Here is a 15,599-nt window from a genome sequence, read left to right as displayed (position 1 = left end):
ATCTAAAATTACACTGATATATATAAAATTGGGTCTTATCACTTATGGGAAAATGAACAACTTTATATAAGCATTTCAAAATATCTGAAGGGGTGTGTGAAATGCTATAATAATGCAAATTTTTACTATTTCACAGAACCAATCAGTAAAATAAAAACTACCATCAAGGTATGACCTGAATAAGGTGTGGTGGCACAGACCTGAAATCCTAGCTACTCAGGTGAAAGAGGCAAGAGGATTTCAAGTATAAGCCCAGCCTGAACAACTTATTTACAACCTGTAAAATGGGCTGGGAAGGTAACAATGTAGAGTTATCTTTGAGTTTGATCCTCAGTTTTGCAAAAAAGAAAAAATGTCTGACTTTTTTAGAGACAAAGAGATAATAACATTCTGAACATGCAATGTCCAAATTACACTAAAGAGATACTCAGAAGTCCTGTGTCTCAACATGTGCTGCACTATAACGTCACTTAGGAAGTAGTGTCAACATTTTCATATTGAAAATTATTTATGACCAGTATCTCTTGCCTTTGTGTTTGAGTTATATTTTATGTATTTTAGAAAAAGTGTAGCTATCCAAAATATGTGTTTAAAATAGTGAAAAAGTGTTAAGAAGCAGAGAAAATTCAAGTTCTATAAAAATTACATAACCCAGCATTTGTACATAGTATATATTCCTGGTGCTAGATTGTCTTCTTAACCACAGTTTCTCCTTTTCTTTCCCCTTCTAGTAGATATGATTAATCTCCCATTAATATCTCTCTCTCTCTTCCTCTTACTTTCTCTCTTTTTTTTCTTTTCCAACCAGGCTGATTTATAGTTTCCCTATAAGTAGTAGTCCAAGCATATTTTCTACCAAGTAATTCTTAATTTCATCCACCTTATTACACAATTTCCCCTCATGAGATTTCATCTAGGTCCATTTTTATAAATTTTCCCAAGCTTCACATATTTGACAGGACTCACTATACTCCAGGTTATTCTAATTTAAGTGTTTTATTGTGAATGAGTAGATATGTGTATCCAGAGTAAAAGAATGCAGGCAAGCTCCGAGGCTTCAACAATCAATCCCATGTGCAAGATTCCCAAGACCTCAATTTGTACACAAGATGGTGCTAAGCCTTCAGCTTTGACCACCAAGGTCTGAGTGAGGTTTCTCAGTGAGCTGCCCAGTGGGGACGCTTAAGTAATCAAGTCAGGCCTTGCAGATTGTTTCAGACAGATGCAAACTATCAGTGCAGAAAATGACTTCAGGGGTTGCTAGGAAGAATTTCCCAGTACATCATAAATTTCAGTGCCCTGATCTGCACCAGAAGTCAGATACCAGCCATGCAAGTATCCCTGGAGAGAGTGATAGTTTTCCCAGCTTAACTGTAAACCAACTCTATCTCTACAGTCTCAAAAAGCGTACCTCCACACTGATAAGAAATTATCCTCTTCAGTGTCAAACTATGTCACAAATTGTACCATTTATTCTTTCGAATCAAAGTAATGTTTTATCATCTCAAGGTATACTGTTGATAACAGGAGATACTCTATAACTTCTGGAATGATTTCTTCAGTTTTTAATTACCTTATATAAGAATGATATCGCCTCAGTCACATACATATTTGTGTAGTGTTTGTATAGCTTGTGTCTAGGCCTCTCTCCAAAGCCTGATTGAGTCATAGGGTCAGTCATAGGCAGGGTTTTTCAGAGGTGGCTGGATCTAGAGTGTGTGGCACTGGGATTAAGTGTGTGATACTGGAATCAAGAGCTTGTGATAATTAAAGTAATCCACTGGTTTGGCACAGTTCTGGGAGTAGATAATGGCAAGGCCTTCCATGGGTATTAGTGCTACCCACCCTAAGGATGTGTGATCTAGATAGAATATAAAGGACAGAAAGAACACTGCTGTGGTTGTCTGGTGCTTCTTTGCTACTTCACTGCTTTGCTGCCTTCTTCGAAACATGAACTTTTATTCCCTGTGATTCTGCTCCATCACAACACTGTCCTTTGGAACCAGCAAACTATGAATTAAAACTTCTGCAAAATGTGAGTCAAAATAAATGTTTCCTCCTTTAACTTTGGATGTTCGGTATTTTGTATCAGGAATGAGAAAATAACTAAAACAGAATTTAGGCCTAGAGGAGTGGAGTTGTGGATGTGACTGTACCTGACCATGTGGTTCAGGCACCTTTGAAATTGGTTTGTGGGAAGAGTCTGGAAATGCTTGGAGATGCTGGCTGAAGGAGCAGCCCTAGAATGTTCTAAGCTGTACTTGATGGAAGATTCTCGTAAGACCTCAGAAGACTAGAATGCTGACAGATGTGCTGCCAGTAAAGATCAGGGCTCAGGAGGTATCTGCTGAAAAGAAGGACCTCATTGGCTGTTGAACTTCAGAAAATGTGTGTTATACCTTGGAAGAAAGTTTGTCTGCATTTTGCTTCTGTCCAGAGACTTTGCCTGAGACTAAAGGCAGCAGATTAATAAACCTTACAGAAGAAGTTTCAAGACAGTCTAACATCAAAGCAGTAGCATGGCTATTGCTGGGGGCTTTTAGCCAGATTTATGTTAAGAATCAAGAGCAAAGAGCCCAGCAGAATAATTTAAAACATTTTGTGTTTGGCCAGAAAGAAAGCTAAAGTACAGCTGTGGACTGCAAAGATAGAGCAAAAGAGATCTTAATTGCCGAGAAGGAATAGGAGAATGGAAAAGATGGCCTGAGGACCTCACAAAAAACAGGAAGACTCTGGCCTTTGCAACCTCAAGGTTGTGAAAATGAAAGAATTTGCTTTGAGAAGAAAGAAAACCGTGTTCCAGAATGGCAATGGTGGCAGCATAGAGAACTTGGACCATACTGAGGAAAGTTGCAAGAAGTGAACAGAGCCAGCTCCCAAGAAAAGTCATGGGACCTACAACTATCTACAAAGCTACAGGCCCAGAGACACACAAACTTTGAGTTCACATCTTGTCACAGACTGCCACAGATGCTGGACATGGAACTACAGGAATAATGTTTGCCCTGCTGTATTTTGGACTTGGTTTGTTCCCATTCCTTTCTATCTCCCTGTTTGGAATGGGAATGTTTATCTGGGGCCATTGTATGTTGGAAGTGTTTAACTTTCTTTTCATTTGTACAGGAGCTCAGAGCTAAGATTTTGCCTTAAATCTCAAGGAGACTTTACACTTGGACTTTTCAGCAAAGCTAAAACTGTTAGGATTTTGATAATTCTTGGCATTGGACTAAATACTTTTTTGCATAAAGGGATTTAGATGAGATTTTTGGGAGGAGGAGCAGAATGGTATTGCTTGTGTCTAGATGTCTCCCAAAATCCTAAATTGATGATAAGTGGGGCTTTTCAGAGGTAGCTGAATTTAGAATATGTGATGCTGGGATTAAGTGTGTGATGCTAGGATGAAGGGTGTATGATTACTAAATTAGTCCATGGATTGGTTTGTCATATTTCTGGGTGTGAATAATGGGAAAGTCCTGGGTTTGAGTGCTACCCATCCTAAGAGTGTGTATACTGGATAAAACATAAGGGACAGGAAGAAGACTGCTGTGGTCACTTGCTGCTTCTTCATTATTACTTCACTGCTTTGTTGCCTTCTTCCCACCATGAACTGTTTCTCCCCTGTGATTCCCCTCTGCTATGCCACCTTCCCTTGGAACCAGCAAACTATGAATTACAAATTCTACAAACTATGAGCTGAAATAAACTTTTAGCTTTGGGTATTGGATATTTTGACACAACAATGAGAAAAATAACTAAAAGATTTGATTATTGTAAGTAATTATTTTTCTTTTTAGTCTAAATAATCCATACTATTTGACTATTACCTTGAGCAATTTAGAAATTCAATTCTAGTTATATGTATTTTAACAATTATTTAAAGTGTGTGTGGTATATAATAAACTGCACATAGTTAAAATTCTGGTGTAATGTTATCCATTTACATATCTTTCTATACATATATAAATGTGTGTATATTTGATATATGTAAAGCAATTACCATCATAAAAATATTCAATATAAAAAATATATCTATTAGCACAAAAATTCCTAGAAATAAAGTAAATTTGACCACATGATATATACTCCCTTTTAATGAACTTTCACACTTGCCTCTTACTAAAAATAATTTTGATACTCATCTAAATTATCTTATTCAAAAATATACCATTCCCTGTCATTAAGAAGTAGTATTTAATTTTAGTAATAGTTTGTTATTTGCTTATTTAACCAAAATTTTTTTAGAATGCATCAAATTTGAATTACAAGTAGAGTTTCTATGTACATTTTATCTATTAATCTTTTAAGGTCACATGCTTTCAATTCGCTTGAGTAAATAAATGGGAGAGTCATGGCCAGCTCATATGATGTGTGCATGATTAACTTGTTGAAAAATGCCAAAATGTTTCCTAGAGTAAGTGTACTATTTTACATCCCTAGAAACAGTGTTTGTACATTTCAGTTGTTCTACTTCCTCACCCAAGCTTCATGAACTCAAAAAATTTTATATTTATCCCATTAAATATTGATATAACATTGTGGATGTAATTTGCATTTTCCTTACGAGTAAGGACATTGAGTGTGTTCACATGCTTGTTTGCTTCTGATTGTTGATCATTTTTGTCTTTTCTTTCTGTGATACTGAGGATTAAAAACAGGGTCTCTGTCTCTCATACTATAGGTAACCATTCTACCACCAAGTTATACCCCTAGCGCAAGGTAAAGTATTTTTTTAATATTTAAAAATAACTGAGTTACTTTCTTTGAGTTTCAAAAATTCTATATATATTTGAATTATGAGGATAATTATTCTGTCACATATATGATTTGGAAAAATATTTTATCCAATCTTAGGGTTATTATTCCAATTTTTTTACAACTGACATTCCAGGGAAAAATTTATCTTGGCAAGGTCCTTTTTTCTTTTTATGAATCATACATATTGAGTCAAAATTGAAGATTCATTGACAACTGGTAATTCAAATCATATTTTTCCACACTTGTGAAATAAAGATCTTTCAGAATATTCTATTTGGTATGGATTATTATTTTTATTATTATTCTGGTTCATATGGAAGAAGAATAATACTCCACTCAGAGTGTTGGGGTCTTTCCTAATCCATTGATCCAATATCTGTCTTTTCACCACTAATACATCATTGAAATTACCATAACTTTATAGCAAGTCTTAAAATTGAATAGTAAATTATTCAACCATTCTTCTTTTACAGAAAGCTTTAGAAATTAAAATTTATTTACCTTCCATTTAAATATCAATGTCAATTTGCTTGCAAAAATATCCTGCTGTTATTTTAATTATAATTGTGTAAAATGTTATTCTCAATTTTGGAAAATAATGATCTTTTTCTCTGTATCAAGTCTACAACCACATGAACACAGTATGGGTCTCTATTTTTTAGTCTTTATTTGCAGAACCAGCTTATTGTGAAGTGTAGCATTCAGAGCCCATACAGAAATTCTGTTTGATTGGTGCCTGAGTATTATTATTGCTTTTATTGCACATGATTTTCTTTTTATACTCTTGTTTTCAATTGTGTACCATGTATAAAACATATGATTTTTATATTTTCCTTAAGTCCTTTGTGTTGCAATCAATAAATAGTTCTAGCAATAATTCTGTACATTTCCTTTGTTTTGAATTTATACAAATATATTTTTCCCATTTCTGCTGGAAAATATTATTTTTCTCTTTTCTGACTTTAATTTCTTTTATCTCTTCTGTTAGTGTGTTTTTCTTTCAGCATGTGGTTGAATAGGAATGCCAGATAGGGACCTCCTTCTTATCTAATCTTATAGACAACTTTAATTTCTTTACACTTGTCATATGTAAACTTTTACAGATGTATTTATGAAGTTAGAATGTCTCCTTTAGTTTTTAATTTTCTGAGACTTTCTGTCTTGAGTGGATATTGAAATTTTTCAAAATGTTTTTTCAGCTTTAATTCATATTATCACATGACTTTTCTTCCTTACACTGTTAATTAGTTAGAATATAGTCATTAGTTTTTCAGCATTGTATTAATTTTAATTTATTAATTTTTAAAAATTACTTGGTTGTTGCAAATTATTATTTTTATATTTTAGTTGATTTTGTTTTTCATTGTGGTGTTTAAAATATTTTTCCTATATGAGATACAGGTTTCTTGGTTTGTTTCTTGTACTATCTTTGATTTGGTTAAGTTGTCAGTATTAAGCTGGCTACTTAAAATGAGTGGAGAAATGCTCCCTCCTCATATTTTGAGAGAAATTGTATAGGAATTTTTTTCCTTCAGTGGTTAATAAAACTCATTAAAGTACCTGGTTTTCTGCATTTATTTTCAGGAGGCTTTTAACTTCTCATTATATATCCTTTTATAGTTATGGGGTTATTTGAGTTAACTGTTTCATCTTGAATAACTTTTGGTAATTTCTATTTTTTTTAAGATAATGGTCCATTTAACATTGCTGAAATTATATGCATAGTTTTTTCTATATTATTTTTTCATAAATCTTTTAAATGTAAATGTGAATCTTTTTAACAATGAAATCTCTTTTGAGTCTTGACATTGGTGGTCTGGCTCATGGGTCCCTTTTTCATCATGATACTTACTGAAGGTTTTTAAATTCCATTGATATTTCACAGAACCTTCACTGGTTTCTTGTATTTTATTGCTGTTTTCCGTTTTGTGTATCTTTAATCTCTTCTAGTATTTGCATTATTTTCATTCTTCTGCTTCATTTTTGCTTATTTTGCTCATATTTCTCCAGTTTCTTAAGAAATTCACAAAGAAATAATAAACTTGTCTACTTCTTTCTTTTCCATCAATATTTACTCCAAATCTTAACGGAGTTCTTCAGTGAGGTAAATTCACATATAGGCTTGTCATGTGTTGTGTTGAGTCGGCCTTTTCATCATTACGTAATGTTCCCCCATTGCATCTTGCAATTTTGTTTGTTGTAGATAGAACTTTTTTCTGATATTAATGTAGCTTTCTGGTTATTGTTTTATTATATATATATATATATATATATATATATATATATATATATATCCTTTTTTTCCTTCTTCACTTTTACTGTTTTATTTTAGTGACTTTCTTATAGACACCATATCATATAATTCAGTTTCCTTTCAAAAACTTTTTCAGTGTTTTTCAATTATTAAACTATTGGTTCTATTTAGTGTAAAATCTGTGCATCAGTTTCCAACTGAGCTCAGTATTTTGCAAAGAGCTTAATTTGGTTGTTTTGGCCAACTGTGTATCTCTTTAATCTCTACCACACTTTCTTAGTCCTTGGGTCCCACTTTTCAGACTTCTAGGCAGGAATACAGTATTTTGTTTTTCATTCTGTGAGAACTATGTTGAAATACCAGTCCAGGGCTGGGGATTTAGCTCAGTGGTTCAGGTGCTTGCCTTGCAAGTGCAAGGTCCTGAGTTCGATCCCCGGTACCAAAAAAAAAAAGAGAAATACCAGCCCAAATGGTCAGATGAATGAAGAGAGAGTAACAGGAGTTTGCTCTGGGGACCACAATTCATGTGACCAAAGAATTGCCTCTCAGAAAATGTGGCTCTACCCTGCTGTTATTGTCAGTGCCAGAACATTACTTTGTTGATTTTTTAAATGTGAACTTAGGGCTTCCCTTTGACATTTCTTGAGCAAAACCAATGACTACTTCCAGGTTTGGGATTCCTTTTAATTGAAACAGTGGTTTTCTGAAGAAAAAACTTGTAGCTTGTCTTATGGTACTTCAAATCCTTATATCTTTCTGACACAATATTTTAGTGTCCTCAAATAGATACTATGTAATGTTTTCCCATTTTTATTTATAAACTAATTGAAGTGGCAGGATACAGTGAAAGTTGTCCAATTTTTCCAGTACTGGAACTCTATGATATTTGTAAACTTGTTAACATGTAAGATCTTTTTTTTTACTTTAAAGGTTTATTAAGATAGTAGCTGTTCACTTTTCATTGATACTCAATTTGTCAATTCTGTGTGATACTGAATATTTTGAATGAATTTAAACTACTTACTGATTTTTGACATTACTGATCTAATCGAGTTAAGGGGCAAAATTAAAAGATTTCTATGGCTGAAAATAAAGATCACAATTCTTCTTTCCCTCTAGTACCCAGGCATGGGTAGAGATAAAATTGCAAATTGTGTCATTTGAAACTTTTGCAATTATAGCTTCCCAAAGTTAGGAGCTACTGGATCATTTTAGGATTTTCATTAATTGTTAAGATAGTATCGTAAAGTGACTAGATTTTTTTTAACCAATTTAAGCCTTTCTCCCTACCGTCTCTTGGAGAGTCCAATTCTACCTTTGTTCCCACTATGTAAAAAAAGAAAAACAAAAACAAAAATACAAAAAACAGACATGCCTGTGCTTACTGATCCCTAGTCTGACTTCAGAGCAAGTTTGGACCATTAGCTCAAAAGTTGATCAAGGTCAAGGTCAAATTTTATACATCCATTTGTTTTAAAGTTAGCCCAAGTAAGCATATTTTAGATTTTTATGCACATTTCAAATCTCCTTGCTTTGCACATTCTGCTAATCATAGATGAGAGAACCTTTATTGCCTATACAGGATGCCTGCCCTGAAGCTGCCCTACGGAATTGTGAGAGCCTGTCTAATCAGTCCTGAGTTCCTAAAATGTATTGAACTTTCTAAGAGTTCTTCCTCTAGAATTGAAGTGATAATTGTTAACTCTCAAGTTCTGAATCTTACACTTTTACATTGTATCTAAATACACACTGTTTTTAGTATATGTTGTATTTCTCTAAAGTCTTGTCTGACTTCTCTTTAAAAGATAATTTTAAATATTAAATTGTGTCAAAATTTTCCCTAATAATTTTACACTGGTAAGATTATACAGAACAGGGAAAGTTTTATTCATGTCTCATATAGATAGATAGATAGATAGGAAGAGATATGGTTATATCTTTTTATATATGACAGTGAAAATGATGTTTTAAATATCTGTCAGAATTTCATTTTTTTATTAATTTGCTACTACTACTAATAAGCATGCCTAGTTAAAAAAACTATGCTTATAAAATAAAAGGAACAGTGAAGTGAAGGAATATGTCTGAGTCATTTTCCTGTTGCTGCAACAAAATATATATCACCCACAATTTAAAGGACAGAATGATTATTTTAGCTCACAATTTGTAGAAGTTTCAGTCCATAGTTGGCTGACTCCAAGGAAGGGTGGCAGGGCAGAAGTGTATGACACAGGATAAACAGTTCATGGCATGGAGGGCAGGAAGCACTGGTCTTTTATCTACTTTCCCATTTTTTAAAAAAATATTTTATTGGTACATTTTAGGTATACAATATAATGACATTCATCATTGGAGATTTGTACCTTTACATAATATATCTTGATTCTTATTTTTCCCCATTCCCCTGCCCTCCCTTCAACCCCTCCACCCCTCCCTATTTATAAATACTTTGTTTCCATTTTTTAAATTTTCTCATGTTAATTCCATTTCCCTCTTTTCTTTACCCTACCCCTCCCACTTCCCCTTCCCCTTTGCACCTTTTCTTCCTTTTTCACATTATGCCTTTTTTTTCCACCCAGGCTACAAGCCAGTTGATTGGTGCCATTCACACCCAAGTGGATCTTCTGTCTTCAATGAGTCCATTCACTTACACCCAAAACTATGCTAAGCCTATCAGTGGGCCACTTTGATATCACACACACTTGATCCACTCTCCTCAGATCCTCACCTATGAGTACACGAGGCTGTGTGGGGACATCTCGATATAAGCCATACCAGAGTAAATTCTCTTTTTATGTTTTTGGTAATTTATTTAGTAAGTAACTTCACAAAAGATAGTATATTCACACTTGCCACTATGTTTAACCTTTGCTATATATGCATATATATGTGTATCTATCTATATATATATATACTTTTTTTTTTTTAAACGGGGTCAAACTCAGGACCTTGCACTTACGAGTCAGGTGTGGTGCCACTGAGCATAGTCCCCGGCCCTGTAATATATTTTTGAAAGAAAGAAAAGCACTTTTTCATATAAGGTTATTATTGAACTTTTATTCCATTAGTATGATCCAATAACTGGCATTTGCAGGCAAAAATCCTTGCACAGACAGATGTATAATTGGGAAACGGGGTCCCCAATGGTGTTGGGAACCTCATAGTGTCTTTACACATACTTTGATGTCTTCTGCTGTAGAATATGATAAATCATATTGTGTACTCTAAAAAAAGCATAAAAATAGAGATGCTTTTGGAGAAAATATCTTTGAAGAAATCAATAAACTCTCAAGCTTGTGTTTTCTTTATTATATACTTTCTTATTGACATGCGGTATCTTTCATATTAAGTTTGGCCTTCTCATCACTATTTACCATGGAAACTAACGGAAATTTGAAGTAGCAGTTTGCATCATTACTATTATAATTTTCACTTGATTTTTCTTTCATAAATATTTTATTTTGTATTACAACATCCAGACATTCTCTGTGGAATCAGCTTTACTAATTTCATGAAATTTGTTCATTTCAGTTTTACTGTTTTTATTTGGGTATTTATTTTTTGGTCATAAAAATAATCCACTGTTACTATAAAAAATGGCACAATTTGTGGGCCTAGTTTTGATCTCCACCACCACCAAAAATAAATAAATAAATAGCATAATATATTTCTACTGAAGTTAATTTGAAATGATATTTAGTCTCTTTTATTCAGTATGGTATATTTATTTACTTTTTTGAATTATATGCTTCACCACTTGGTAATTAAATACAGTTGTATTTAGTTGATTAAGGTATTATCATTAATTAATGTTGTAATTGACATGTATTCAGCTGTGTTTGGCTAGGAGACTTAAAATATGCCTAATAGTATATCCAAAGTCAACAATACTGTGCAGATTGAACCAGAGTGAGAAAATTCTCTACTTTTTCATAAGTATATGTCATACATATATTGTTAGTTTGGGAAAATGATAAAGAAAAAGACTGTTTAAAAGTTGAAGAAAGACTCATCACAATGTGGATTAATATTTGCTTAAAAATATAAGGAATTACTAAAAACAACTAAAGATGAAAGGAGTGCCATCAGAATTTCAGTATCTAACTTTTTTCCTTTTATTTTGAAGCTGTGAGTGTGATGTATTGTAAAAGAACAGAACAATCTTATTTATTTAGTGAAAGAAAATTTATAAAATACAAAAAAATCAGTTACTATTTTCTTTTTCTCTTTGTTTTTATACTTATTGTCAACTGAAGGCAAGACTAATTTGATTACATTGTTGACTCCTTTTATGATAGGGTTCACAAAGAACGGAATGTCCTGTAATACCAGCATTTGGGAGGCTGAGGCAGAAGGATTTTCATGAGTTCCAGACCAGCCTGGCTACATAATGTGTTCAAGGCCTGCCTGAAATATATAGTGAGACTCTGTATAAACAAACAAACAAACAAACAAATAAATAAATAAATAAGAATAGGATAGATAATGCTAATTGAATCTTTTCCTTAAATTTCTTTTTTAAACCAACATACTGGGAAGACATTTACTATCTTCTAATCTGATAGTATCAAACAAAATTTACTATTTTCCTCTGATATGTTTAATTTTAAAACTCAATACTCAATGTAATCATATATGCCACTACTTTACTGTTTTCAAAAATTAGTAATTAATATGGGGAAAATGGTTCTGTACTTGCTTCCAGTTTTTAATCAAGTACAGATATTGATTCAATGTGAATATTGATCAGGTTTTATATCCCTTATGGACATGCTACATTTTGTAGAATGGAGAAAACTCAACTGTTTATGTAGAAAGAGTTGATCATATATACTTAATTTGTTATAACCAGTGAGCTAGGCTTTTGTTCAAAATGAAATTAAATAATTAACTAGCTTTCTTTATGTCATCATTTTATACTTTGTATGTGTTGTTCTATTTGCCTCTGAGTTCCAAAGAAGTATTTGTTATAAATGCTAGTTTGTATTGACTATTTCTATACTCTGACACCAAAGCCAGAGAAGGATCTAACCAAAAAGGAGAATTACAGGCAAATCTTCCTGACGAACATAGATGCAAAAATCCTCAATAACATATTGGCAAACAGAATGCAGCAAATGATCAAGAGCATTATACACTGTGACCAAGTAGGATTCATCCCAGCGATGCAAGGATCATTCAGGAGATCAAAGAGGATATCAGGAATGGAAAGATATCCTTCTTGGGTAGGAAGAACTAATATAGTGAAAACTGGAATACTTCCAAAATTAGTGTACTGATTTAATGCTATCGCAGTCAAAATTCCAATAGCACGTATCTCACAGAATTAGAAAACCAATTCTAAAATTTATTTGGAGCCAGAAGAGACCTATAAAAGCAAAGACAATTCTTGGCAACAAAGGCAAGGCAAGGGCATCACAATTCATGACTGAAAATTATACTACAAAGCTACTGTGACAGAAAAAACCCCCAAAACAACAGCTTGTTACTGGCAAAAACACAGACCTGAGGATCAGTGGAACAGATTGGAAGATGCAAAAAGAACTCCAGACACACTCGGCCACCTCATCTTTGACAAAGGAGCTAAACACCCTCATTGGAAGAAAGCCTCTGTGATAAATGGTGCTTAAAACTGTCTTTCCACTTGCCAAAGATTAAACCTAGACCCATATCTTTCACCATGCACTAAACTAAAATCGAAATGGATCAAAGATCTAAATGTTAAAACAAATGCTTAATCTGCTGGAAGATAGAATAGGTAGAATTCTGGAAGACATTGGTGTAGGTAGAGACTTTATGAACAAAATCTCAGTTGCACAGGAACTATCACAAAGAATCAATAACTGGGATCTCATCTTATTAAAAAGCTTTTGCACACAAAGAGAAACCATCGACAGAGTGAAAAGACAACCCACAGTGTGGGAAACTTTTTTGCTATCTGTTTCTTAGACAAAGGACTAATATTTAGAATATATAAAGAACTTAAAAAAGCAGATACCCCAAATTTAAAGACCCTGTTCAAAAATTGGCATCTGTCACTTCTCAGATGAAGTAGAAACAGCAAATAAATACATGAAAAAGTATTCAACATCACATTTAACAGATGGAAGTTAAAACAATGTTGATTCCATCTCACTCCAGAAAGATTTTTAATTTTTTTGTTTTGTTTTGTTTTGTTTTTGGTACTGGGGATCAAACTGGAAACCTTGTGCTTGCAAGGCAGTTGGCAGAACCACTGAGCTAAATCCCCGGCCCAAGAATTTTAATTTTTTTACTGTCTTGACCGTTACTTTCTATCCAAGAAGACTGTAATAAACACTATATGAACTTTTGTTAGGAGTATTTCTAGAGTAAGGACTAAAGCCCTTTGTTCTCAATTTGGAAGTGTTCCTATTTACAAATACTTAAATGTAGAAAGAATTTAGGTTAAAGAGTTCATTTTTATTATAATTCTATAATGGAAAGGAAAACTAGATACAGAAGGTCAAATGACAGTGCACTTAAAATTAAGAGTTAGTATCTAAAGAAGTCTATCTTTTGTAATAGTCATAATTATTATGTTATTTTAGAGGCAGCATGTTAGATCATGCTCTTTATATCTGAATTTGTAAAGGCAGAGCTAAACTTGTTATGATTAATTACTAACATATATATCAGGTCTTATTCCTACCATCAATGGGACTAATGCAACACCAATGCTGACCTGAATGCTATTGTAAAGACATTTAATTGTAATCATGCTCATAAATGCCTGCCTGATCATGTTTTTTAGGATATGTAAAAAATAAATCTATTAAGAATCTTAATTGTAGGAATATAATTTTGTCATACTCAATTTAATATCATGAAAGTGTGTTTTGAGGGTAATTTATGCTTTACATTGAAATTTTGTTTTCTTTATGGATGTTAGTGACTTGTTTATTGCAAACACTGCATTTCATAACAGTTCCAACATGTTGAAAATGTGCAGCATATACACTTTCTGCAATGTAATTAGTTAGAAATTGGGGAAGCTTAATTTTGAAATTGAATTGTTTGTGAAAATCTATTTTCAGACTCTCTATGGCTGAAGCAGTTCCTCTTCATAAAATGTTTTACAGTTGTTTGAAGAAATTAAGTGTAGTTAATCAGAAAGAACATCAGAGTTTGACACCTAATTTGAAAGCCCTGTCTTGAACCAGTGAGTGATTGCTTATGGCATCATATATACCAATAAGAACACAAATAGGAAATCCATTGATGCTCAAAGTAGATCTCAGCATTGATTAAGCCAGGGTGGTATTATTTTTATGTAATACATATTTCATAAAAGTATATATGTTTGCAAAAATGTATAGTTCACTGTTCAGTTGAATACATTGACAGTACAATAACATCACAATGGATTCTTCTAACTACCATACGTAAGAGGCCATATCAGTGACACTAAAATTACTTTACTATGAAACTGGAAATGACTGTCAAGTTATGAAGCTTGGCGCAATAAAAGTGGTTAAAAGAAGGTCTCAAAATGGTGTTGCTGAGAGCATTTTCCTCTCTATTTATTTTCTTTCAGTACCGCCAGCAATCACAATGCCTCAGAAGTCCTTCAATGCCACAGCTGAGAGGGGAGAAGAAATGACTCTGTCCTGCAGGGCCTCTGGGTCTCCTGAGCCCACCATCTCCTGGTCCAGGTAAGCGAAGCAGCCTGCCTGTAATCAGGAGTAATGTGGCATCTTAATCATTTCATCAAGAAGCAAACCATTGCTTTGAGTTTCATGGAAAAACATGGTGCTCTTGTTTTTAGTCAAGTTGGTTACGTTAAATAGCTAAAGAGATCCACAGTGTGATCTTATTCTAATTTTCTTAGCGGAAAGGTAGGTGAGTAGTCCCTAATCTGTTTTTTTTTTTTTTTTGGTACTGGAGATCGAACTCGGGTCCATGCTCTTGCGCAGCAGGTGGTGAAACCACTGAGCTAAATCCCCGGCCCCCCAATCTATTTTTAAACACATGTCTCTGGCCAAAATGGGCCCAGGATCCTTGTGTGTTTCAAACATTTTATTGCTACTGCTGCAGTGTGTCTTCCAAATGAAATACTAGTGTTGCCATGAATATTGTTGTATGTGTAGGAACTCATTTTATCAGAATACAATTAACTGCATATTCTATTCACGTACTATATTTCAGAAAAAATTAATTATGTAGACTTAAAATGTCATGAATTTAATTTGTCACTTTACAAAAGTTCAACTTATCACATGCATAAACTTTGTTCTGCATCTGTTTTTTGAGAGTTCACTTATATTTATTTTTCTTTCAGAATTTTAAAATGCTCTTCACTTTCCATTAACATCAAGCATGCATTATTAAAATGTTCAAATCTTTTACATTCTAGCTCGAACACCTAAGTTGAAGATAATAAAGTTTAAAACTGGACAATCTTGTACATATGCTTTAGTAATGCAATTTAGTATATGGGATGCAAATATTTATATAATCAATTATATACAGATATTCCTCATTTTACTACCAAGATCCATTCGTGCAACTAGGTCCTTAGATGAACTGGTGCCTAAATGAGGATTGTATATAGTATGTACATTACATTATT

General features: G+C 33.3%; 1 protein-coding gene across 2 annotated transcripts in view; it reads left to right on the top strand.

Annotated features, from left to right (window-relative positions):
- Nucleotides 1-15,599, top strand: part of Ncam2 (neural cell adhesion molecule 2) — a 490,293-nt gene that overhangs the window by 289,274 nt on the left and 185,420 nt on the right. For both annotated transcript variants that reach the window (XM_004842216.3, XM_004842218.3), the window contains exon 6: nucleotides 14,565-14,682. In XM_004842216.3, the coding sequence (XP_004842273.1) occupies nucleotides 14,565-14,682 (118 nt within the window). The remainder of the gene's footprint in view (nucleotides 1-14,564; nucleotides 14,683-15,599) is intronic.

This window comes from Heterocephalus glaber, unplaced genomic scaffold, assembly GCF_053883595.1.
Source record: "Heterocephalus glaber isolate CG9 unplaced genomic scaffold, H.glaber_assembly_v1.0 deba00000122, whole genome shotgun sequence".
Classification (NCBI taxonomy): Eukaryota; Metazoa; Chordata; class Mammalia; order Rodentia; family Bathyergidae; genus Heterocephalus; species Heterocephalus glaber.
Note: the sequence above shows the minus strand (reverse complement) of the source record. Positions and strands in the feature narration are given on the sequence as shown.